General features: G+C 35.9%; 1 protein-coding gene across 3 annotated transcripts in view; it reads right to left on the bottom strand.

Annotated features, from left to right (window-relative positions):
* The window catches only part of LOC150096246 (afadin-like), a 512466-nt gene that overhangs the window by 265776 nt on the left and 222603 nt on the right, over window positions 1–24087 (bottom strand). For all 3 annotated transcript variants that reach the window (XM_090409377.1, XM_090409378.1, XM_090409379.1), the window contains exons 14-15: window positions 21447–21712; window positions 232–399 (exon numbers count right to left, since the gene is read on the bottom strand). In XM_090409377.1, coding sequence (XP_090265503.1) covers window positions 232–399; window positions 21447–21712 — 434 coding nt within the window. The remainder of the gene's footprint in view (window positions 1–231; window positions 400–21446; window positions 21713–24087) is intronic.

Here is a 24087-nt window from a genome sequence, read left to right as displayed (position 1 = left end):
TAGAATGAAATTCCTGTTTAATTCTCATCAGTTTTAAAAAAGTAAACACCTAAAATTAACACCTAGACAATGAATGGGTAATACTATATGAGGATCATAAAATGTTGTGCAATAACTCAGTCTAATAAAAATTAAATTACAGAGTGGATTTTTGAATTCAGCAATAAAAATGCATTTAGCACATGTTGTCCTCAAGAGAAATTCACAACTACAATACACACAGATACACACCTTTACAACACTATCTATCAGGTCCTGAGGAATATGGGGTTCATCAGTAACAGGATGATAATGTTCAAACAGAGTGCGTAACTGAAGCGAGTTCAACTTAAAACATGAGGAACTAATTGCTGCAATATCTTCTGGACTACTTTTTGGAGCTTGAAGGAGGTGAGCAGCCTACAAAAACATAATATATCAATTAGGCTGAAAGATAAATTTCATTACTGCATAAATTTAAAATTATACGATTTCTTAACATATCAACACACCAAATAATTTTCCTTACATGCATGACATTGCTTTATGTGTATAAAAGAAAACAACTAAATGATTATTTTAACTTAGCTGTTTAAATAGCATGATTTTCAAAACACGTTCCAAATTATTCACTAAGATTTGATTCAACTCCTAAAAGTATTATTTTAGATGAGTGTAATTTAAAGAGCAAAGAAATGTTTCCTTAAAGGAGGTATAATTTGTTATTTGATTAATTTGATTCAAAATCTCTTAATAAAATAAACAGAGAAACAGTTACCATATGAAGATCTAAATGCATTTTTTTTATGTTATATCTGTTTGATTATATGTATTGGCTTGCAAGCATGAAACAAACTCACTTTCCTTACTTTGTTCTTGTATGTTCAATACTGACTTATAGCACCAACTACTGTTAGAGAGTTTGTAAGAAGTTTTCAGTTCCTTCCTGTCAAATTTCAAAATTCAAATTATTTATCTGGAACAATTTGAATATCAGCAACCATTTCAAATATAAATAAATGTTTTTTATGACTATATTGCCATTTATTTCAAAGTTGTAGGCTATGTAAAATTGTAGAAGTATAGCTGTTATGAGGGAATACATATAGAAAGACTTAGGTGGATTATTCATAATAATGCTTCGCAGTATAAACAATGCAAGAGAGGAAAAATACTTTTACTAAACTCACTAATATTTTGGTTTACTACCTAGCACCATCAGAGCATAATTATAATTGTGACAGGTACACAGCACTGAACTAATGTCCATACATGGCATCATCTATGGGAAGGATAACCATACCATTAATTTAAAGAAGTCAGGTTATCAAGTCTTAAAATGATAGTCTCCCAGATCTTTGGTAAATTGAGATTGGGAGAGTGTTTTAGAATGAGCCAGTGCTGATTCTAAAAATAACCTCTCAGAACTATAATGACATCTATGTAATATAGATGTTTTCCTCCATCTGATCTTGTGTGAAGGAGTATCCAGAGCATGATCTGCCAATCCTGACTTGCATACAGATGATCGTGGATGTAATTTTTGTGTTCTTCAAGGTGGATGTTAACAGATCTATCAGATCTTTATGCACTCCAGGATGTTCAATTCAAGAGGATTGAAGATAGCTAGATTTAGGAGAACATATGAAGATAGCCTGGCCAAACATTTACTTTGCTCCCATACAGGCAACTCTCCCTCATTTATCAAAAACTCTCTGCACTTTAAAACTCAATAAAAAAAAAATCTAATTGACAGATTCTGACATCATGGTCAGTTTCTATATTACTTCCCTATTCACCACTAATGTATCTCTCAAAGAAGAGACCCTTGATCTCATTAAGCCACATTTCACCCCCCCCCTTGACATAATTTAATTATTCAGATTCACTATATATGCAGGTTATTTTCTATGGAGAAGAAAAACATACAAACAGCTGGATGAGCCCCTGCCCCCAGCTAACTTCTATATGGAATATTTTAAAAACCAAGCACTCAACACAGCCACATTTAAACCAACAGTTTGGCTGTGCCAGCAATGTTGATGATGTGTTTGCTGTTTGGCTTCATGGTCCAGACATTAGATAATTTTATGCATCTTAACAGCCTTTGGGCACAGAGGTCTACTAAATACTGTATTATTGGAAGTATACTACTTCAGGAAATAAAAATAAAATCACCAAAGAAAAAAAAAGGAACTAACACTTGTCTCTCCTTTCTAGATACACTGGTGAAATGACTTCCTAATGGCACATTACTCTTATTCATTTACAAAAAAAAATCACTCAAGACAAGAAAGTATTTAAGTGAACAATCATACTGCTGCCACCCTTCCTTGAGTTATGTGAAAATTTTCCCTTATTTCAGTGAGAATGATATTTGCTGTGGCATTTTCATAAATATATTTTATGTCAAATTGTATTTCAATGCCATAATATCTAAGGGCTTCTATTATTGATGATGTTTTTATGCAATCAAAAGCTTTTTTAAAATCTATGAAGGCCATGTGAAGAGGAAGGCTGTATTCATTGTATTTTTCAATACGTAGGCTTATTGATTGTACTGAAGTTCTTTCTGAAACCAGCTTGTTCAGAAGATTATATTGAATCAAGTCTTGTTTCTAATCTATTGGTTGTAATTCTAGTGAAAAGCTTATAAATATGGGATAACAAACTAATAGGTCTATAGTTTTCTAGTTTTAATTTACTTCCTTTTTTATGCAGTAAAATAATGTTTGCATTATTCCATATTTGGGGTGTTTCTCCTTTTCTGATTCATTTATTGAAGAGGACTTTCAATTCTTATTTTAGAATATCCCCACCTTCTTTAATCATCTCTGTTGTGCGCTCTGATGATATTGGGTAGAAAACAATCGAAATATTAGTAAGTTTAATAAATGTGTTTTTCCTCTCTTGGTGTTGTTTATACCATGAAGCATTATTATGGTGAGGGAAGTGTATTATATCCAATAAATGAGCATTCTCTAGCCAGTTCTGATATAAAAATACAAGTTTTGATAGGGAAAAACCTTGATTTCCATTTGTATGAGATGATTAACTGATCATTTGAAAAGCCTTCATAAACATTTCTTGTATCCTTTGTAAAATTTGAAACAAGGTATTCCTAATTGAAGAGCATGCTGATCATTGACATGTTTTTGCAGTTATTTTTGTGCTTTATATTCAGACATTTTTTTAAAACCACCATGTATATGGTTAGTCATAGCAGTCCACAGTGCATACAGAGCTAAATGCTGTCACTGCTTGCTAAATGAAACAAGCAGTGACAGCATAGTAGTAGAAAACACTCAGCAGGAATGCAATCAGGAATATTTCAATACATAAAGCAAAAAAGCTATCAAAACCTAAAATGTGGAACAGAATCCAGAATAGATATTTGACCAGAAATGTTCAAATATGAAAATAGAGAAGTATAGTTATATGGAATGTTGAAGTATAAAAGATACGGTCAATTAAACAGAATTTAAAGGGAAACTGTCAATAGGAAATCAGTAATAATTCCTGACATGTACCCTTGGTACATGTCAGGAATTTGATTATGACGAGGGGAAACAATCCATAGTCTTGAAATTAAGTGAAACTACATGCATGGAGAATTTTAGAATAATTCATGCTAAAATAGCTCACAAGAGATGGTACAGGCTCTACGTGTTGTTTATAAGAATAACCAACAGAAAACTTATAAGAAATCTTTTTCAGGTAAAATTTTTTATCAAGCCAGAAACATCAATACAAACTGCTGGTGGTGGTAGATGGTGTTGATAGCAGTAGTGTCACTGTGTAGTTGGATGATTAAGTAGAGGAGATGGTGAGTTGTAGTGTCCTTCCATGATGAGTCCTTGGACTCCTTGGAGGTGTCACATAATAATAATAATTTTGATAAATGGAATAACTATAGCTGACATGTTCCTGAGAGTGACAAAAGAGAAACTCCATAACAGTTAATGACTGACTCAGTGAAGGCATTAGAGAAGGATGCTGGTGTTATTTTTTTCTAAAAACAGAAAACTGAAAACAACCACCTGGTTGATGAAACACAAGTAGATCCAGGAAGGAAAAGCTAGAAGGAAAAAAAAATTGGCCATTTTTCTATTTTAAGTTACTAAAGAAAGGAATTCCAGAAGACTACAAAGCTTTCAAGATACAAAAACTAAGAGAAGCAGTGCAGGCAAAAACCAGCCTGAAAAAAAATAGAGAAAGATTTAAATTTTAAACAGAATTCCATCTGCTTTACAGGATCAAAATGAAGAAAAACATACTAATAGAAAAAGGATAGAAGAAATTGTGCAAAATTTTTATAATGATCTCTATGCAACGAAGTGCCAAGTTTCAGAACCTATCATTCCAAAACCAAGCAATATACCAGATGTACTTCTAGAAGAAATAGAACATGCCCTTAAGAAAATGAGTAAAGCCTCAGGACTTGATCATGTTAAGGCTGAAGAAATCCAACAAGGTGGACCAATTATTTTCAAAGCGTTTGGCTGCCAGATTCACGTGGTACTTCAAAGAAAGATTCCAGAGGAATGGAAGACCTCAAAAACCATACTTCTATACAAAAAAGGGAAAAAGGAAGACATAAAAAACTATCATCCAATCTGTCTACTCTCTTACATATATAAAATCATGAACAGAGTAATACTGAACAGAATCCAAAACACTCTCGAAAACAACTCAAGTAGAGAGCAGGCAGGATTCAGAAGAGGCTTCTCCACAATAGATCATATCCAGGTCATTTCACAACTAACAGAAAAATGCAGAGAATACCGAATCCCTCTATGTTTCCTCTATTGATTTTAAAAAAGCATTTGATACCATAGAACACAATGCAGTCATCAGTGCCTTACTGGAAATAAATGTGGACCCTACTTACATCCACATGATAAAAGAAATTAACAAAAATCAGACCACACAAATAAGCCTATTTGATCAACCTATAAATATAGATATAAAGAGAGGGGTCCATCAAGGTGATGTGATCTCCCCAAATCTATTTATTAGCACTTTAGAATACATTCTGAAAAAAATAGACCTAGACAGAGGAATAAGCATAGATAATGAAAAATTACAAATCCTTATGTTTGCCGATGATCTAGTACTGATATCTCACAACCTAAAAGACCTAGAAGAAATGGGTGAAAAAATGTACACAAACAGCAGTAAGATAGGCTTAGAAATGAATCTAGAAAAAACAAAATGGATCAAAAACATCTACACAAGTGACAGTCACCTATGTATTGATAACATCCCTATAGAACAAGTTGACTCCTACAATTACTTAGGACAAACAATAAGAATGAATAACGATTTATCTGAAGAACTAGCAAAAAGAAAGAAAGCTGCATGGCTATCATTCAACAGACTAAAAGAAACACTTACTGATCCAAATCTTGACATCTCTGCAAAGGCAAAACTATTTAATAGTGACATTTTTCCATCACTCACATATGGATCAGAAACATGGAACACGACAAGAAAAGAAGACGACTCTCCAAATAACTCGGCATGCAATAGAATGCAAGATTTGTAACATCAGCAAAATGGAACATGTTAGAAACACTGAACTAAGAAAGCGATCAGGCATAAAAGATGTGGTAACTGCAGTATACGAAAGCAAGATGAGATGGGCAGGTCACATAGCCAGACTCAGGGATAACAGATGGACATATAGAATACTCTACTGGCAACCAAGAATAAAGAGAAAACCAGGAAGACCACCTACAAGATGGAAAGATCCACTAGTGAAATCTATTGGTATAACATGGAAGAGAGAGGCTCAAGATCGAGATCATTGGAGGCATCTTTGTGACCTGCACTCATGGAGAAATCCTGAGTGAAACACAGGTCCATCAAGGTAATCTGAGGATGAATAATTGATCTTGGTAGGAAAGTCCTGAAGCTAAAACTGTCAAACTGCAAACATATCATCCATGTATCTGTGTCAAACCAAGGGCTTGGGTTGGATGTTATGCAGAAGCCACTGTTCAAAACATTTCATAAAAAAATTTGCTAAATTTGCCTCAAAATTTATTTTACTAACAAATTGAGGGTGTTTTATTTTAATTAAAGTAACCTGAATGGATGATGAAGTTGAAAAACTAAATGATATTGATAGAAAGTCCCATCGGAATAATTCCAACATTTCACCTAAAGCGAAGAGACACAATATGAAGAGTAAAAAATAAATTATTTAGGCCAAAATGACATTCCAAGATTTTCTCTTTAAAATGTATACTCTTTGACTTACTCTGGATTTATAAGATATAGATTTGCCCATGAAGGACAATAATACATGTGGGATGGTCAGCAATTTTGTAACAGAACCAATGCAGTCAACTGCAAGTATCTAGCTGTGTATTTTGGGTAGATTATACAATGCACAGGATAACCATACTTTTTTTTTTTTTTTTTTCTGTATCATCATCCCAACAAGAAATTCACTGATTATTTTGCTCAGTCAATGAGTGACTTGAGGAAGCATCAAAAAATGGATAATACAGAGTAGTCATGCAACATTAAGGTAAGAACTATGACTTACTACTAGAACTATGGTGTTTACCCAATTCCATACATCTGTGGTCTATTCTACTTTGGGGGTAAACTGGTAATCTGCTGTTCATTATGAAGAACCTCTGAACTATATTATATTCAATAAACCAGAAAAATCTGGACTTAGAGAACATACATTCACTTCTGAATATAGGTTTCTTTTAAAGAAGATTAAAGTCTTACACAAAAGCTGTTTTCTAATGGGATGGCTCCCAGTTTAACTTACCAAGCTCTGTAATAGACAACAAGAAAAACATGGATATTCAGATTTGGTTGGTTGGATGGTTTGTAGTTCACATTTGGGTAAAGACAACAAACATCCTTGTATAATGTTATTTTATTTTTTATTACCATAAAGTAATAAAAAATAAATAGCTAAATAAGTAAATAAAATAACCTGTAAAAAAGCAACCTTCAAAAAATTGAATAATCATATTTACATATAAATTGCTTGTGATCAAATTCATTGGTATAAATTAATTCTTTATAAAAAGTTAAACTTCATGCAATTTGTTCAAGTCTTGCAAAATCTGTGTGAATGTATATGGCTCAGCCATATTAATAAAAAGTTGAATTTCTTTCTTGAGTGAAGTGATGTGCACTCCACACTCAGCTGAGAAGTGCATGCACTCCTGGATTTTAAATATGTCTATTGCAAACAAATAGATTTGCATTTTTGTCTATAGAAGAATCTTGATATCATCGATATTTTGGTGGAATTCATGACAGTTCTGCTATAAGAATTTTCCTGTTTTTATGGACTTTGTAGACCTGCCCAATTTCTGATAGGTTGAGGGCTTATCTTTGTCTGGCTTATATTTATCAAATTATTTTGGGAAGAATAGTTGGCTAGTGTCCATCCTTTCCTCTGGAAAAATATGTAGTGTATTATCTGATGAACAGGATTAGTTGTTGTTTAGTTTACAATCAGTAGATAAGGAAGTATAAATTTTTTTTTTTTCTGTGGGAGTGTTTGATGGTTTCTTTCTTTTTTGATGCTGCTGGATTAATTTTTTTGACAAGAGAGTACACAATGAGTTGGATCATTTTAGTTGTTTCAAGAACAAGACTGATAAGTCAGGCAACTAATACACTCTACAGAAAAGTACAACTGATCATAAAAGCTCAGGTATACTGAAATTATCGGATGTTGGAATAGCCACACGTTCGTGTTGATTTTGATATTTGCCACCTTCTAAGTGTAAGAGTATTTCAGGACAGGTGTGATGACTAGATACCTCTTCGCATTTTTATATGCGATACTTTGTCCAGCTTCTATCTTTTGTATTTCTTTTTCATCCTTCCACCTTTTTGACATGCACAGAAGTAGGCTGGCAGTCTTACTCACAGTTGACACATTTAGATTTCTTGGCAAGATTTATTATTATGCTCTTTACAACTACTATGTCAGGCATGGATGGTACAGCCACATGTATATCCAGGCAGTACCCATATCCAGGCAGTGCCCAAATATGGGCACTACCCATATTTCTAACATTTAAAGCATCTTAGTAGTTAAGGATGCAGAGTGAGAGCCTAAAGGACAGCTGAAATATCCTGCTTTTACAGACAATGGAGATTTGGTTTATCAAAAGGTAAGGATGATATTCCTTTTGGAAACCAGGTGACCTTCCCTACATTTCATGCCTGTCATAATCTCCTTGATCTTTAAGCTATGATAATATCTCCTCATCTGGAATATCAAGGAGATCCCATTCTGATATCACACCTCTAGGGCAATTGAGTGTTTTATGAGGAGTTACTGTAATTTGTAAAGCCCCCACCCACTGATGTTGTTCACAGTAGTTTTTCTGAGTGTTGCTTATATGATGTTTCAAAAAGACTATTATCACCAGAACATAGTTTTTTAATATTCTGAGAATTCCTACCAGTCCTTCGAAGCCCTTTTGAATAAAGAAGGATGAAAATTTCCTTATTGCTTTTTCATCTGTTTCATAGATAAGAAATACCGGTATATTTATACGTGTATGAGATATCTTTCATTTCTTATTTCTGTTATCAAATATATTGGTTTATCTGCAGTTTAGGGCTTTGTGAGGACCCTAGAAAATTTGAAGTTGAAGAATTCATGTTCAAAGGGATTTCTTTGGTTTAGCACCAGAAATCCTTGCCTACCATGGAACCACATGTGGATGCCCACTATCTAATAAGCAATAAATATGCTTGGAAGCAGGGGATGCTATACCAACAGTTTAGCAAGCCTTGGGGTCTGTCCCTGTACAATAAGGTAGAAGATTCTGAAACTTATGCTAGTGAGTCTGACCCTAACAAGAAAACTCACTAGCTGACTTATCCTGGATGGACCATCCAGGATAACAAACTTGCAGAAGCAGAGGGCAAAGTGGTGACTTCTAGGGTTTCCCTTTCCAAATGTCTATGAGTCACACTGTGGCAGGTCTTATATTTCACTGATGGTGATCTGGAAGTAGGGTAGCAAAAAAAAAGGCTCAGGAGAAGTAGAGCATACAATAAAATCAATCAGCTAATGCTTTTCATTCAGGGAGTAGGCGAGGCCATTTTAGTCCTATCTAACTTTTGGAAACTGAGTGGGCAGTTCAATCTCCACCAGTAGCCAATCAGAGATAGCTGGCCCAAGACTAACTATCACTAATTATAAGCGACATCCGATGAAGAGACAACTGTTGACATCTCATGATCTCTAACCATTAACACAATGTGTTATAGTCTGTAATAGCGCATGTTCTATGGTCAATTTTCTTGAGTTTATGATTTTCTTGAGTTCTATGGTCAATTTTCTTGAATTTATGATTTTCTTGAGTTCTATGGTCAATTTTCTTGAGTTCCTGAGTTAGTTGATCTCTAGATCAACTAACTCAGGAACCAAATGAAGAAAGCATTTAGAAAAAGTCTCTAGTCAGCAAGCAAGATTACTGGAATAAAAAATAAATAAATGAAGAATGAAAAGAACAAGTACCATTATTGGGATGTCTCCAACACTATCAAGTGGTGGATATTCAGAGAAAAATGACTAAGTGTAGAGCAGAATTATATCATGATTATTATGAGAATCAATTAGTTCAGTGGTCGATATAACATTGTTAGGGGTCGATTCGGGTTCAGGGGTCGCTAGAAAAATATAAGACATCATTGTATTGGTAATATTTAATTCGGTTAACTTGGATTACCTCCATCCTGAATGACAACTGTTACGTTTTTTGAGTGTGGTTCACAGCCATTGTTATGCATTGCCATGTGCGCAATTTTTATGTCGTTGCTCTTCCTAAAATAATTTTACTTCCCTTATGAATTTAATCTCTCTACTTTAACTACAAGACTTATAAAATTTCCCTGAATCTAATATCTGTATCACTTCTTACGTGTTCATTCTATAAGGAAAGCAAATTCTATATCTATAGCTAATTCCTAATTTTACTCACGTGCTTACCCTGACTGTTAAGGTTATTCCTTGCTAAAAGAAACGAATCGTCTGGGCCGTCTCCTCTTCAGATATTGACAAATTTATTTTTTAATGCTGTGCCAGCCAATATCTTAGAATAGAATGGGCTCTTATTCAGGGAGACTTTTCCAGACCTTTGGTGCACATAGGTGAATAAATTAAATGTCTACTGTGGCTAAGTAATTCTGGTTTGCAGTCGTAACCTCTATAACATGTTATGCCTTTCATTCAATCCCCCCCCCCCCCTCTATGGTTCAGATTAATGAGTGGCAGTTTTGGTTCATATCACAGGCAAAACTCAGGTATAAAAGAAAAAACATATTTATTGGAATCTAAAGACATAATATACACTTAGACCAATCTCACTTTCAATTAGTTCAATGACATGCTAAATCAAACCTTTTCAAATTGATTAATACTCTAATACATGAATATACACATTATACACTTCTACCAAATTTTCTACCTACTATTTTAGTCTTGCATAATAAACTAGTCACAATCATCTATAATCATTCCTAACAATTTGTCTTATGGATATCAGCCACTGCTAAACAATCACTTAAAGTTTCCAAATACTGTCCATCCATACTCGGTTAATACACTACAATGATCTTTCCCTTTTTCCGACTTGGTAATCATAAACAAAATCTGTACTTTACTATTTCTTGGGGAAGGGTCTCCAGGTCCGTCTGAACTGTCCTTCTTTGTTTGAATTCTCTTTTGATACTTCCATAAGCCTGCGTCCATGTGGTGGGTCACTATGGTCATCAGATTAAGCTATGCTCTGCACCTGACGTTTTTCCCTCGTCTATTCTCGATCTGTTTCGGACCATCGTCATTTCTACTGCCAGTTCTGGTATACATCCACGATATTATTCCGTCGGAACTTTCAGCGAAGGAGTGAAGATAGCATATGCCGACATCTCACGCTTTCGTACCGGTGGAAATTCCGACATCGAAGGGAAAGGCGCACCATCCGATATCGTGCTATCGCCAAGAAACGCCATCAGGAACTTCCGGTCCACAGGAGAAGTCGAATCATCATCCAGCAAAATAGGCGAGAAAAAGCCTTGAGAAAGCAGTACAAACCCTTTTTATTCCCCCCCCCCCTTTTAGCATCCTCTTACTAGCAGCAATAGCACCCTCTTACTTCTTTCTGCGATCTTTTCCTGCCCGCTACTTTCTTCGTCCGCAGCAACTTCGGCACGTTGCGAGATCATAGCAGCATCTTTGAGGAAACAAATGTGCGTCGCTTTCCGAGATTGCCAATGCCTCAGGCCTGCCCGTGACCTTTGGACTAATGTTTACATCTAATTTACTCATTCATTGTATACATGATGCATTTCATATAATACTAATTTATACACGAAGTTCTTTACATGGTATTACAATTCTACTAAAAGGAGGTAATTCTATTTCTATTTACAGTTAGTACTTTATTTCTTCTACTCGAGTAGAAGTTTTTTCTCTCAGCTGATTTTTCTGACTTGTTAAAACCTGAATGAATTGTTTCTTTAATAAAGTGCTTCATTCAGGATGTAACAATGCAATTAAGAGTGAATCATGGGAACAGTGACATGAATAGGACTTGTAAGATGGAGCAAGGTCATGAAAATAGTTACGGAGGCCAATCAAGTAGGCCAAAATGACGTTACCAATAAACGGATGTCGGTGGTTCCTGCCCGGCCGGCGCGTACATGGTTGAAGCTGGTTTCAGTCGTGTTAATTACATTTTAACAAAACAAAGAAATAAGCCAGATATAGAATTCCGTGGCGATTTAAGGCTGAAACTTACTAATTTTGAACTCAACATTTCTAATCTTGTCAAGAGTCACGAAGCACACCCTTCACATTGACGTTAGTAAATTGTATGCTAAGTTAATAAAAATCTTATTTTCATTATTTAAATGAAGGGGATATTAAATCCCACATTATTTCAAAATTGAATAAGAAACTCAAAGAATGGAATCAAAGAGTTTCATGCCGAATCTGGGATTTAATATCCCCTTCATTTAAATAATGTTACATCGCCGAAGTGAAGCCCATTGGCTCTTTTATTTAAGTCTTATTTTCATATATATAAGGAAGATTGTATTATTGTTATTTTGTTATCTAAATTAAATTTTATATTTTACATATTATTTATCCCTCCTATCAAATATGTATTGTTAAGAAGGACTTCAAAAACAAAAACGTATCCCTTTGACGTTAAGCCAATATAATAATATATACTATATTATACATACAATAAACACTGTAACTATAAAATAAAGAATCTAAAAACTCACTTAAGAGTGTTTTTTGCTTGTCCTATTATAATTACATAATAGTAAAATAGAGGGGGGTCGATGAAAAGTCAAGAAACTCTCGAAGGGGTCGATGGTCAAAGAAGTTTGGCGACCCCTGAATTAGTTAGTCATAACATGACTTATGTATCTGTAATTTTATTTGTATGCAATGTATCTGTATTTATGCAATTTGAAAAGGGGAGAAAATTTATCCAAAGTTTCTAATTTCTAACAGGAAACAATAGGTCAGCAAAATAGCAGGAGTTGGCAGAAATCTGATGCAATAAGCAAAACAAAGATAAAAAAGAAAATTGTGAGAACAAATATATGAAGTTTTTTTAAAAAAACTAGGAAGGAAGTTAGAAAATATGTGGAAGGCCCTGTAGTAACAAGTCATAGAAGTGGTAATTTTTCAAGGTTGAATATTTCAGTATTATGGTGTATTTGTGTGAAACAGAGTGAAACTCAAACCGAATGGAGATAAATAGTCAGACGATGAGCTTCCCAACAGTGTATCGCAGTTGATGAACATGGGTAAATATGGTGACCTTAGCAACTTTGATTGTGAACATATTATTGTCACAAGAAGACAAAAGGGTCATTCTAGTGCCCAAGTGGTAAGAACCCTAGGATTCTCGGGGCCAACAGTATCAAGGGTTTACCATGAGTATACCATCATTAGCCATACCAGAGCCCAGTAAGCAAGTGTGGCCGACCATACACCATTGATGACTCTGGTTGATGTAAACTGTCCTGAATTATACAGCCCAACCATAGGGCAACGGTGGCACAAATCACAATGTCTGAGGCACAAGCAGCATAAGTGAGCAAACAGTATGGAATACCCTACATACCATGGGCTACGGGAACTTATACCTGATTCGTGTACCATTGTTGAAAGCTCATCATCAGGCACTGCACCTCTGCAGAGTGGACCAGAGTAGTGTGATCTGATGAATCCTGTTACCAGTTGTGCTGAACTGATGAGAGGGTGTGGTGCTGACAGCATGAGAGCATGGCTCTGTTGTGCCAGGTCGGCTCTGTTCAAGGAGGTGGTGGCGGCGGCTGTGTGATGGTTTGGGGAGCCTACTCATGTGACACATTAGGTCCCTTAGTGTGTCTGGAGAGGGGGTCCTTAAATATTGCGTGCTACCAGAATGTGCTGGCTGATCACCTACCCACTTTCATGGCCTTTGCGTATCCTGCAGCCGATGGCCTGTTTCAGCAGGACAATGTGCTGCCCCACCAGGCTGCAACCACCAAGGCATGGTCCAAGAAACACTCATCTGAGTTTGGGACATTCAGTGGTCCCCAAGGTCCCCAGATTTAAATCCGATCAAATCTATCTGTGACAACATAGAGTGAGACGATTCAGATCCATGTATCCAAGACTGATGCCTAAGGTGCAGTTGTGGATAATGCTGCAACAGGCATGAGTGGAATTAACTCCAACAACCTTCAGGCATCTGGTGAAGTCAATGACTCAGAGAGTAGAGACTGTTATTCGCACTAGAGGAAAACCGATATGCTATTAGGCAGGTATCTTTAATGTTTTGTCCATTGAGTATAGATATGTATAAAAAAATATAAAATAATTCTTAAAAATAAATAATAAGATGACAGAATGAATAAGAAGAAAAATACATTGAATGAATATGCACAAGTCAACCTATACGTGGGTGGTGAATTCCATAGTTGTACATGTATCAAATAATGATTAGTCACTTTAGAGTTTTCTTACTGTTCACCCCCCCCCCAAAAAAACACCAACTAATTTCCATGCCTCAGCAGTGATTTAGTTGGTCTGAGATGATGGGTGTAGGGCTTGTTGATTTTCCTCTAGGTGTTCTGTTATATGTATATCCTGGTATAAATATAGGTAGTTCATGAAGGTCATACCATTGCCATTGATATCAAAATGTTTTGAGACTAGCTGTTTATGAGAAATTGCTTTATCTATGTTTACACACTATCACCTTCAAAATTGTCCCCTTGCACAGCAATAGAGCGATCCCAGCGTTGCTGCCACTTCTGGAATGTGTCCTGGAAGTCTTCTTTTCGAAGCGTGTCAAGCACCTTCTGCGATTTGCACTGGATCTCTGCAATGGTGTCAAAACGGCGATCTTTGAGCTGGATCTTCACCTTCAGGAAGAGGGCGAAGTCTGCAAAGCCAAATCTGGCGAGTAGGGTGGGTGCAGAATCGAGATCATGTTGTTTCCAGCGAGAAACTCACGTGTGAGGAGAGCTCAGTGACAGGGTGCATTGTCGTCGTGGAGCATCCAATTTTTCATGTGCCACAGATCCGGTCGCTTTCGCCGAATGTCCTCCCTCAGACACCTTAAAACCTGGCAGCAGATCTCGCTATTGATGGTCTGATGAATTCTCAATGCACAATGCCGCGAATGCCGACATGCTTGGTCGAGCTGCGGACCAGCCTCGCCTTTTTCAGTCATGGAGATGATGGGCTCTTCCACTGTGAAGACTGTTGCTTCGTCTCAGGGTCGTACCCATACACCCAAGTTTCGTCAACAGTAATGATCCTCGACATGAAGAATGGGTCATCCACGGCACGTTGACGGAGTTCTTGGCAGACTTTGACGTGGTGTTCCTTCTGCTCCTGGGTCAGCAGCCTGGGGACGAACTTGGCAGCAACACGGCGTATGTTAAAATCACACGTGAGGTTTGCCTGGACTGTTCCACATGACACACTGACAATGGCAGCAATGTTGTGGAGTGTTCTCCAACGATCCTCATGCACAAGTTGCGAAATGGTTTCGACATTTTCGGGAGTTGAGCTCGTTGAAGTTCTTCCTGATCTCTCGCCGTCTTCCAGTGATGTTCTTCTGCTCTTGAAAAGCGCGTGCAACTCAAAACACCTCGAACGACTCATTGCAGCATCGCCGTAAACTTGCCAAAACAATTCAAACGTCTCTGTGGCAGATTTGCCCAGTTTCACGCAGAATTTCGCGTTCACTCTTTGTTCCAACTTGCTGTCCATGATGAAATCGCAGGCTGGTAACGCACATGGTCAGAATAGCACCAGTTGCACAGCTCCTGATGTACACAGGACGATGTCTTTTGCCACACTGACTTATGAAGATCAATGCTCCCCGTGACTGTGTATGCAGCCTTGTGCTGCCATCTGTTGACGTGTTACAAAACTAGTCTTGAAACATTTTGATACCACCTCTTAAATACGAGGATAGTCTGAAAAGCTCTCAGCCTCAACCATAGATGGCAACACTATTGGCAAGATTTTTTTTTCTAAGTTGGTACATCTGTCATAAGTATCCATTTGCAATTGCAAGTCATTCCATCAAGTAGCTTGTTTTATACAGCTGTCTGGAGAAAACATGTTATCTGTATCCCTTGAAATGGATAAAATTGAGTATAGTGAGGTTATAAAATTCTTTGTAAAAGAAAGTTTAATAGCAAAAGAAATTCATTCGAAGTTCGTAATTTATGGACACTCTTCTGCTTCGCTTTTGACAATTAAGAAATGGGCTGCCGAGTTTAAACATGGCCGTACCAGCCTAGTTGTCCACATGGGGGACAACTATGCTACGAGATTATGTTGAAAAAGTAAGTAATTGATCAATGATTTCTGGTGTTAAAAAAACAACACCAGAAATCATTGATCAAGTGCATGATATGGTATTGGATGACCGGCTAGTCCAAGTGAGTGAAACTGTTGTGACTACAGGCATTTCAAAGAACATGTAGGATATATTTTGCGTGAAGAATTGTAAATGAAAAAGCTTTGCACAAGATGGGTGCCAAGCTTGCTCACAGCAGATCAAAAAACGCACTCGCATTGAAATCTTTGAACAGTGCTTGGAGGGTTTTAACAAGAATAAAACTGATTTTGTGCATCGATTTATTACAATGGATGAAACTTGGATTCACCATTACACACCAGAATCCAAACAGCTGTCAAAACAGTGAACAGAAGCCGGTTGTTCAGAGCCAAAGAAGACAAATTCTTGTTGATAGGCTTAGACGTTGGTAACATGACTATTAAATTATTTCAGTAAATTGCAACATATACTAAATATTAATCAATGCTTCCTATATTTTGGCAATGTTACATTGACATCTTCATGGGAACATAAAACTATGAGAAGTGCATGCAGGCACTAACAACGAGCAAACGAGGCTGAAGAGAGTAACTATCGTTGTTCCTCGAGTCCTAAAGTGCCTCCTAGTGTGCTAAATTGGGTTGTCTTGGCTGTTGGGCTAATGTTCTCATGATACAAGCTCAACAAATTTCAGTGCATGAGACTGTTCCAAATTTGGGAAGCTTGTATCATGAGAACATCAGCCCAACAGCCAAGACAACCCAATTTAGCCTGCTAGGGCATACCTTTAGGATTCTAGGAACAACGATAGTTACTCTCTTCAGCCTCATTTGCTTGTTGTTAGTGCCTGCATGCACTTATCATAGTTTTTTTTTATGTTCCCATGAAGATGGCAATGTAATGTTGCTGAAATATAGGAAGTATTGATTAAAGTTTTCTTTTTCATATTTAGTATACCTTGCAATTTCCTGAAATAATTTAATAGTCAAAGAAGACAAAGTTGGTTCCATCAGCAGGAAAGGTCATGGCATTGGTGTTTTGGGATGCTAAAGGCATTTTGTTTATTAATTATCTTGAAAAGGATAAAACAATAACCGGGGAAAGTTATTCGATCTTTTAACTAGACTAGACGAAAAATTCGTGAGAAAAAACCCGGTTTGCAGAAGAAAAAATATCATCTTTCATCAAGACAATGAACCTGCCCACAAAGATGTTTTAGCAATGGGAAAATTAAGGGATCTGCACCATGAATTGTTGGAACATTAACCCTATTCACCAGATTTGGCTCCCTCTGACTTCTATCTCTTCCCAAAACTAAAACTCTTCCTCACTGGGCAAAGTTTTTCTTTGAATCAAGAGATGATTGCAGCTGTAGAAGGTATTTTGCAGATCTTACTGAGAACGACTACAGGGACAGGATAGTGGCACTGGAGCATCGCTGGAATAAATGTATTAGTCTTAAGGGAGATTACGTTAAAAAATAATAATTTTGAAATTATTAAATTTGTTTTTTCATTGTTAGGACAAGAGCTTTTCAGACCACCCTCGTAAGATCAGTGATTGTAGTGCAACAATCCACAGAGTTCAGTCATAAGTTGCATTCACGATTACTTGAGCAGGGCTCCATATCAATTTACTGAATGAAAATAAATTGAAATGTGATGAATTAAGGAGAACTCTGAATTCCTGATATTTCCCTCTGATGAAAGATAAATTTATACAAGCATGTGTGTGTATGTGAAAATCTTAAGTGGATAAAACTAGTCAAGAAAACAGTAAATAGTTAGCATGATCAGATATCACTATATGACAGATTACAGACATCAATAACAGAACCATATAAAAATGAAAACATCTAAAAACTGAACATTATTACTATTTAAGAATGTATATAGGGAGATTTATAAAACATGACCACTTAAAACAGAATAAAGATTAGCAATACAGGTATTTGAAACAAAAAAAAAAAAAAAAACAGCAGGAAAATGGCCCAAAAGAGGACTAAGATACAGTTGTGTTGATACAGTATTTCTTCTTTAGATCAGAATGCAAGAACTGATAAAATTAGACATGTCAAGTAAAACTGGTTTCAAAAAATGTTATTCATTTTCTCTGCCACAGTATGATGTTCATGAAAAGCAAAGGAATAAAAAAAAAAAAAAACATATGAACAAATGACTAATTAAGATATCATTAATATTAAATAAAAATTAAAATTCACAGTGTTAAAAAGAGCAGTCCCAAGGCGAGGACAAAGAAACTAAGAACATTCTGAGAAGAACGTTCTTCTCTTAATAGAATTCTGATGACAAAGAAACTAAGAACATTCTGAGAAGAACGTTCTTCTCTTAATAGAATTCTGATGACAAAGAAACTAAGAACACTGCTATCAAAAGTTCTTCAAATAGACAAATCATTCCAGCTTATCAGATAAGTTCTGTTAACACGGATCATCAATTCAAAGCCATCAATTTCAGCTGGTAAAGTCAATAATTGTTTCAATTTTATTTCATCATTATCATCAAATTACTGAAATGTATTCTCAGAGGTACATAGGATATTCTAATAGTACTATCAGAATATCCTGTGCACCCCTGATTGATGGAATGTGAGAAAATGCTTACCACATTCTTTCTTGGTGGCAAGAAAGAATGTGGTAAGTTTGATAGTAAGAATGAAATTATGGAAAATGAAGAACCAGCCAGATGATACGAGCAAGATAGCATGTTTATGTGAAGTTCTCCAGAGAACAAAATGCGAGATTGAATAGTTGGAGAAATGGTTGGCTTGTGGTATGATACACAAGCAAAAGGGTGAGAGATGCAAGGAAAGAGAGAAAGCAGAGTATGAAAGAGAAGAGGAGAATAAAGATCAAATTTTGTATAAATTCCATTATAAAAGGAGTGCATGATGAGAGTAATGAAATTGTGTTACCCTGGAGACAAGATAAAGAATGTTAGCATCACTAAAAGCCGCATTCTTTTAGAAATGCTGAAAGGATGCAGAGAAGGAAGGTGGAAGAAATGATTATCTTGACTAAAGTGAATGATCTAGCAGGTGTGAAACGTAGTATGCAAGAAGATATGAAGGATGGCTTATACAAGAATGAGAAGGTAAAACTTGTGAGATTGGTGCACAACATGATAAAGATGAGTGAGACAAATACCTATGATTGTGAAAGAGTCAGTGCACAGGTTGTGCAGAAGGAATGGTGTGGATGGATGTGCAAAGTGAATTTGATGGAAGGGAGGACTTATATAATGCTGATGGTGTCTTGAGAAAGTATTGTTCAGTGAGAGTTTGGAAGTGCACAGTCAAGGGAAACTAGAATATTTAGGATGGAGGCAAGAGAGCGAGCCCATTCAACTTTGAAGTGAATAAGTGGAAGACTAACCACGAGACTGATTATAGTTCCCCAGATTCTTAACTTTAATGAGATAATCAACACTAGATGTAAGGGAGGGTTGTGGGATGAAGGGAGTATTGCATTTTATGTATACTAATACCAAAAATATTTGGAATAAGGGAGAGACATCTATTCAATTTGGCCAAAGATTACAGATAATAGTGAGACTTTGTTGACTGAGGATGATGTAGTTATAGGGATAGAATGCATCGGATATAGTATTTTCAGAAGACAGAGGGAACATATTGAGGGGAAGGATTTAGCTAATGTAAGCAGAACTAAAGCCAACAAAGGAGTAGAAGTACATCAGGAGAATAGGGATGCAGAGGGCAGTTCACTTGGGGCTATTTGGTAAACCTGAAATAGAAGCCAACAAGATGAAGTATATAATTGGTTGCTGCAATAGATCGGAGAATGTAGATAGCATGCAATGGCAAATTAGCATAATGACTGCAGGGGAGAATAATTATACAGTTACTAAGTGCTCTGATGCTGGATTTGGTCACAGCATCCAAGATTTTTGGTTCAATCTCATCTATTGCAGTTGCTTTTCATTTCAGGTTTTTGATGGCTTTTTTCTTCCTCAAGACCTCAAAAGCTGCATTCTCCTTTTCTCTTTGAACTATTTTCTACCACTATTCAGCATCTAGTTTCAACCAACAAGCTATAAGTTCAAATCCCACTATGAGCATAGATGTTTGTGATGGTCTTTAGATGTAGATGAATTTCACTGCCTGGTGTGAGACCACCACCCTGCCTACTGGATGTAGCTTGAAAAAGTTCCATGTTTGATCTCTAGAGCAGGGGGTTTCTGGACTATGTATCTTTTAGTGAAGGGGAACTTCATAAGAGAAAAAAAATATCAAAATAATTACTCCAAACCTCTAGAATATATTTATTTTCAGTTTTCATGTCACCTTTATCATCCAATTACTTTTACAGTATTTCTTCCCATATTTCGAAGCTTCTTCTATACCCTCCCAAACATTTTGCAACCTTCCTGATTTATCTTCTTATTCTTATCTGCTTTTACACATTGCTTTTGTTTCTTATATTTTTCTTTGTATTCTCTCAGTGCACATGCTGATTTATTTGTTATGAACTTTCGATATGCTTTTTTATTTTCCATTACTCTCTAACTCCATAAAGTTCTCATTTGTCTATCCTTACAGCTTCATCACCACATGCTTTCCTGGCTGAATCAATCAGTTTTCCTCAGGGTCCGTGAATGAATCTCCAATGTCTGATTTTTGTTTTCAACTCTTACATTTTTTTAGTTTATAGTATTATTTGTATATATGAGTATATAGTTCACTTTGAAAACTGATTTGTATTGAAAAACTTTTGCACATATTTTTCTCATCAAAGATTTTCTGCCAGGAATGGCAGGAGAAAGAACCGAAGGAAGACCAAGATCTAGGTGGAATGATACAGTAAAAAGTGTCCTTAGAAGACAGAAATGCCAGATCTGATAATACTGTAGTCTTGTAAGATGATTTGGAGGAAAATTATTGATAGGAATGTAGTAATAATTAACTTTTTCATGTAGTACTAACATAATATCCTGGATGCTCCCTGAGGGTACATGGTAGGAATTTGATGAAGATGATTTTCTTTTCAATATGATATTCAATATCATGCTGCTCATAACTAAATGGTGAACAATTCAGGTTTAAAATCTCTTTTATCCTAAATTCTTATATCCTGAACTGCTATTAACAGTAACATAGTTATTGAGACTTTTCTTATTTCTTGTGTCTTCTCTCCATTTCTGCACACCTTTATTCAGGAAGATGGTATTAGTAACAACTAGTCTAGTCCACTTCCTGAACAGAAATCCAGTGGGTGCTTACCATTATTATTAGCTGTACTCTTTTCTACTCTACTGTTAAATTCTTCAACAAGGACTAAGTTTAATTTCGACATACAGTAAATTTTTTTTTTATTACAATGAACAGAAATGCAGTTATTTCGTGTCATAATATATCAAAAATAATCATTTATTTTTAAAATTTATATAATTATTTATTTACAAATGTGACTATTCTGCAAAATGAGGAAATTTGCAACTAGCCTTAACACATACCTATTTAGAAAAACATTCCATCTGTTTAATAACTAACCTGATTAGAAATCCTGTATACAACATGTGAAAATAATAATGAAAGAAATAAAAACTGAAGTACCTGAACAATTCTGCTCAAGTGACAGTCTGCAGCTAATTCCAGGCCCTGTTTCTCAGCCCAAGCTTCAACTCTCCCTAATCTTCTCTTCAAACGAATTCCCCACAGCCGAGTACAAAGATTTGGACGAGAATCACAGACTACTTTATTAAACAGCCACATGTTGATATAGTGGAATAACTGAGAGAACATCTGGATAGTCAAGGCAGCATTTACTCTGCAGCGTCGCAATAAAGACATTGCACTGGACAGCACAGATAACACATCAGCTATAAAAAAAATAGTTCATTTTTAAGAAATGATTCACAAATTATGGTGATTCATAAGAATTATGTTTAAGCAGAATTATTTCTACAGACTTGGAAGATATTAATCCAAACTAAGGTTTATGACCAGAAAAAATTAAAATGCTGTTTTAATATAAGGTAAGGTATGCCAGATATGATATTTATGTTGAGGTATAATAACTTCACATTACTCTGCTTAATATTTTTGGAAAAGCTATTTATTTTAAAATTTTTTATACATTCATTGCATAAAAAATGTTAAACTTATTGCAAGTCTGGTGGTAAGGCTTATTGAAAACAGACTAATATTAACTAAAATAAATTTAATTAACACTTCCAATATTTCAGCAAAGTCAAATTGCCATTATCAGGGAACAAAATATAGTAAGACACATGCATGTGGGCACTACACTAATGAAGATTAAGCATGTCAACTGAGCATAGGCCTAAAGTCCTAAATAGTTGTAAACTATCCTAAGGCCAAAAAATAGGACAGCCAACATCAGTATTGCTGAACATAAGGACTATCCATTTCTATCACTACAGCCAATCAAGGACTGGCTGACCATGCTTTGGACACCTGCCATTGAAAATATGCTGGAGGAAAGACACTTGGCTGGTCAAGCCAAGGTTAACTCAGAAATTTTTCTGCTATATGGCAAGCAAGAGAAAGAATAATTATGGCAGGTTAGCTGCAATGGATATAGTGGAATTATTGAATGAGCCCTTTATCAGCATATACATACTTGTGTGAATGATCCAGTGCAATACATAGAAGGGAGGCAAGTATTAGGAGAATTGTAGCTGAATGAATCAGAGGTGTATTAAGTGTTGGTTGGGTTAGATGTTAATAAGGATGTGGGAATGGATGACATATCACCACATATTCTTAAGGAATGTGCACCACATTTATTTTAATTAATATAGTTTCAGTTATGTTGTTAAACTTATTGTTAAAAATTGTTCAACAAATATTAAACCATATAATTTGGACAAAATATCTAGCACTTGTTGAACTAACATTTCACAGAGTATGAGCATTCTTCCTTTGTAGTTCTTACATGTAAAAGAAGTTTTAGTGTGGTCTTTTTAAATTAAATTAGACATACCATTAGGTCAAGTATTAGCCATCCCATTACAAGTTCAGCATACATACATTCAGGTGTCTATTATGCATCTTCCATGCAGGGAATCAAGAACTCATCAAGGGAAGTCTCTTCTAAGGCACACAATGCCTAAATACCTATCATAACTTTCTATGATAGGTATTTAGGAAACATTTAAAAAAGCATTCTGATATGCTAGTTGCTATTCCACACAACTGTAATATGCCATTGAAAAGGATCTGGCCTTCATTTGCTTCCTAACTTCATCCTTACTCAATCTGGGGATGACACCAAGTTATCCTCACCTGCTATGAGTTGTAAAACTCTCACCTGTGTCTGTACTTTAAGATCTCCTTACTAATGTATATGTTTCTATTTTATCTTCCCTCTTCCACCTACTGCTCAAACTTTGAAGACCACATTCTCTCAATCTGTCCTCATATGCACAATTCTATAGGCCGGACATCATGGTTCATAGTATTAGGTAAACTGCCTCCTCTGAACTCAGGAGACCACATCTGAACACAGTCAAGATATGGTCTTATTAAGCCTTGTAATATACTTTCTGGAATAGGGGTACTGCCTTATCCTCGTATTATGGTTAGGAAATCCAAGGATACTTGGAAGACCATGGGTGCTTAAGTGCCTGTTAGAGCCACTGATGAAAAAATATACTTTCTAGGAGAATAACCTTCTTATTTCCACAAGTCAGTTTCTTTTTAACATTGAAGTTATGCAATAAGATGACTTAACCACCTTAGTAATGTTGCTCCAAAAATTTAACTTTGTCCACCATAATCCAAAGTCTATAGTTTCACTGACAACTTGCAGCAAATTTCTATTAATACAACATGCTGCATGCAATGACTCCAATCCAAAATGCATACTATTGCACTTAGCAGCAATGAAAATTAGATTTATCATCATCAGCCCACAGAAACAGCCAGTTCAGATTAGCCTGCAAGGATTATCAGATGTGTCTCTTATCATCCTTCCTAACTTTGCATCATTGGCAAATAATTGCATATTATAATATCCAGACTAACCAACAAATGGCTGAAGTAAAGAACCATATGGTAACCTACTAGTTATCCACCATTCAGATTTAGCACCTCCATCCATTACTCTCTGATACCTGTCAGCCAGCGCCATTCTATCGACGTCATAAGCCTATTTTGTATACCAATTCCTACAAGCTTGCATAAAAACCTACAGTGTAGAATCCTATCAAATGTCTTGGAAAAATCCAAA

Source organism: Typopeltis vanoorti, chromosome 19 (genome assembly GCF_054136105.1).
Source record: "Typopeltis vanoorti isolate ZY-2024b chromosome 19, IOZ_Tvanoo_1.0, whole genome shotgun sequence".
Lineage (NCBI taxonomy): Eukaryota > Metazoa > Arthropoda > Arachnida > Uropygi > Thelyphonidae > Typopeltis > Typopeltis vanoorti.
The sequence above is the reverse complement of the archived record's forward strand: the minus strand, read 5'-3'. Positions and strand labels throughout refer to the sequence as shown.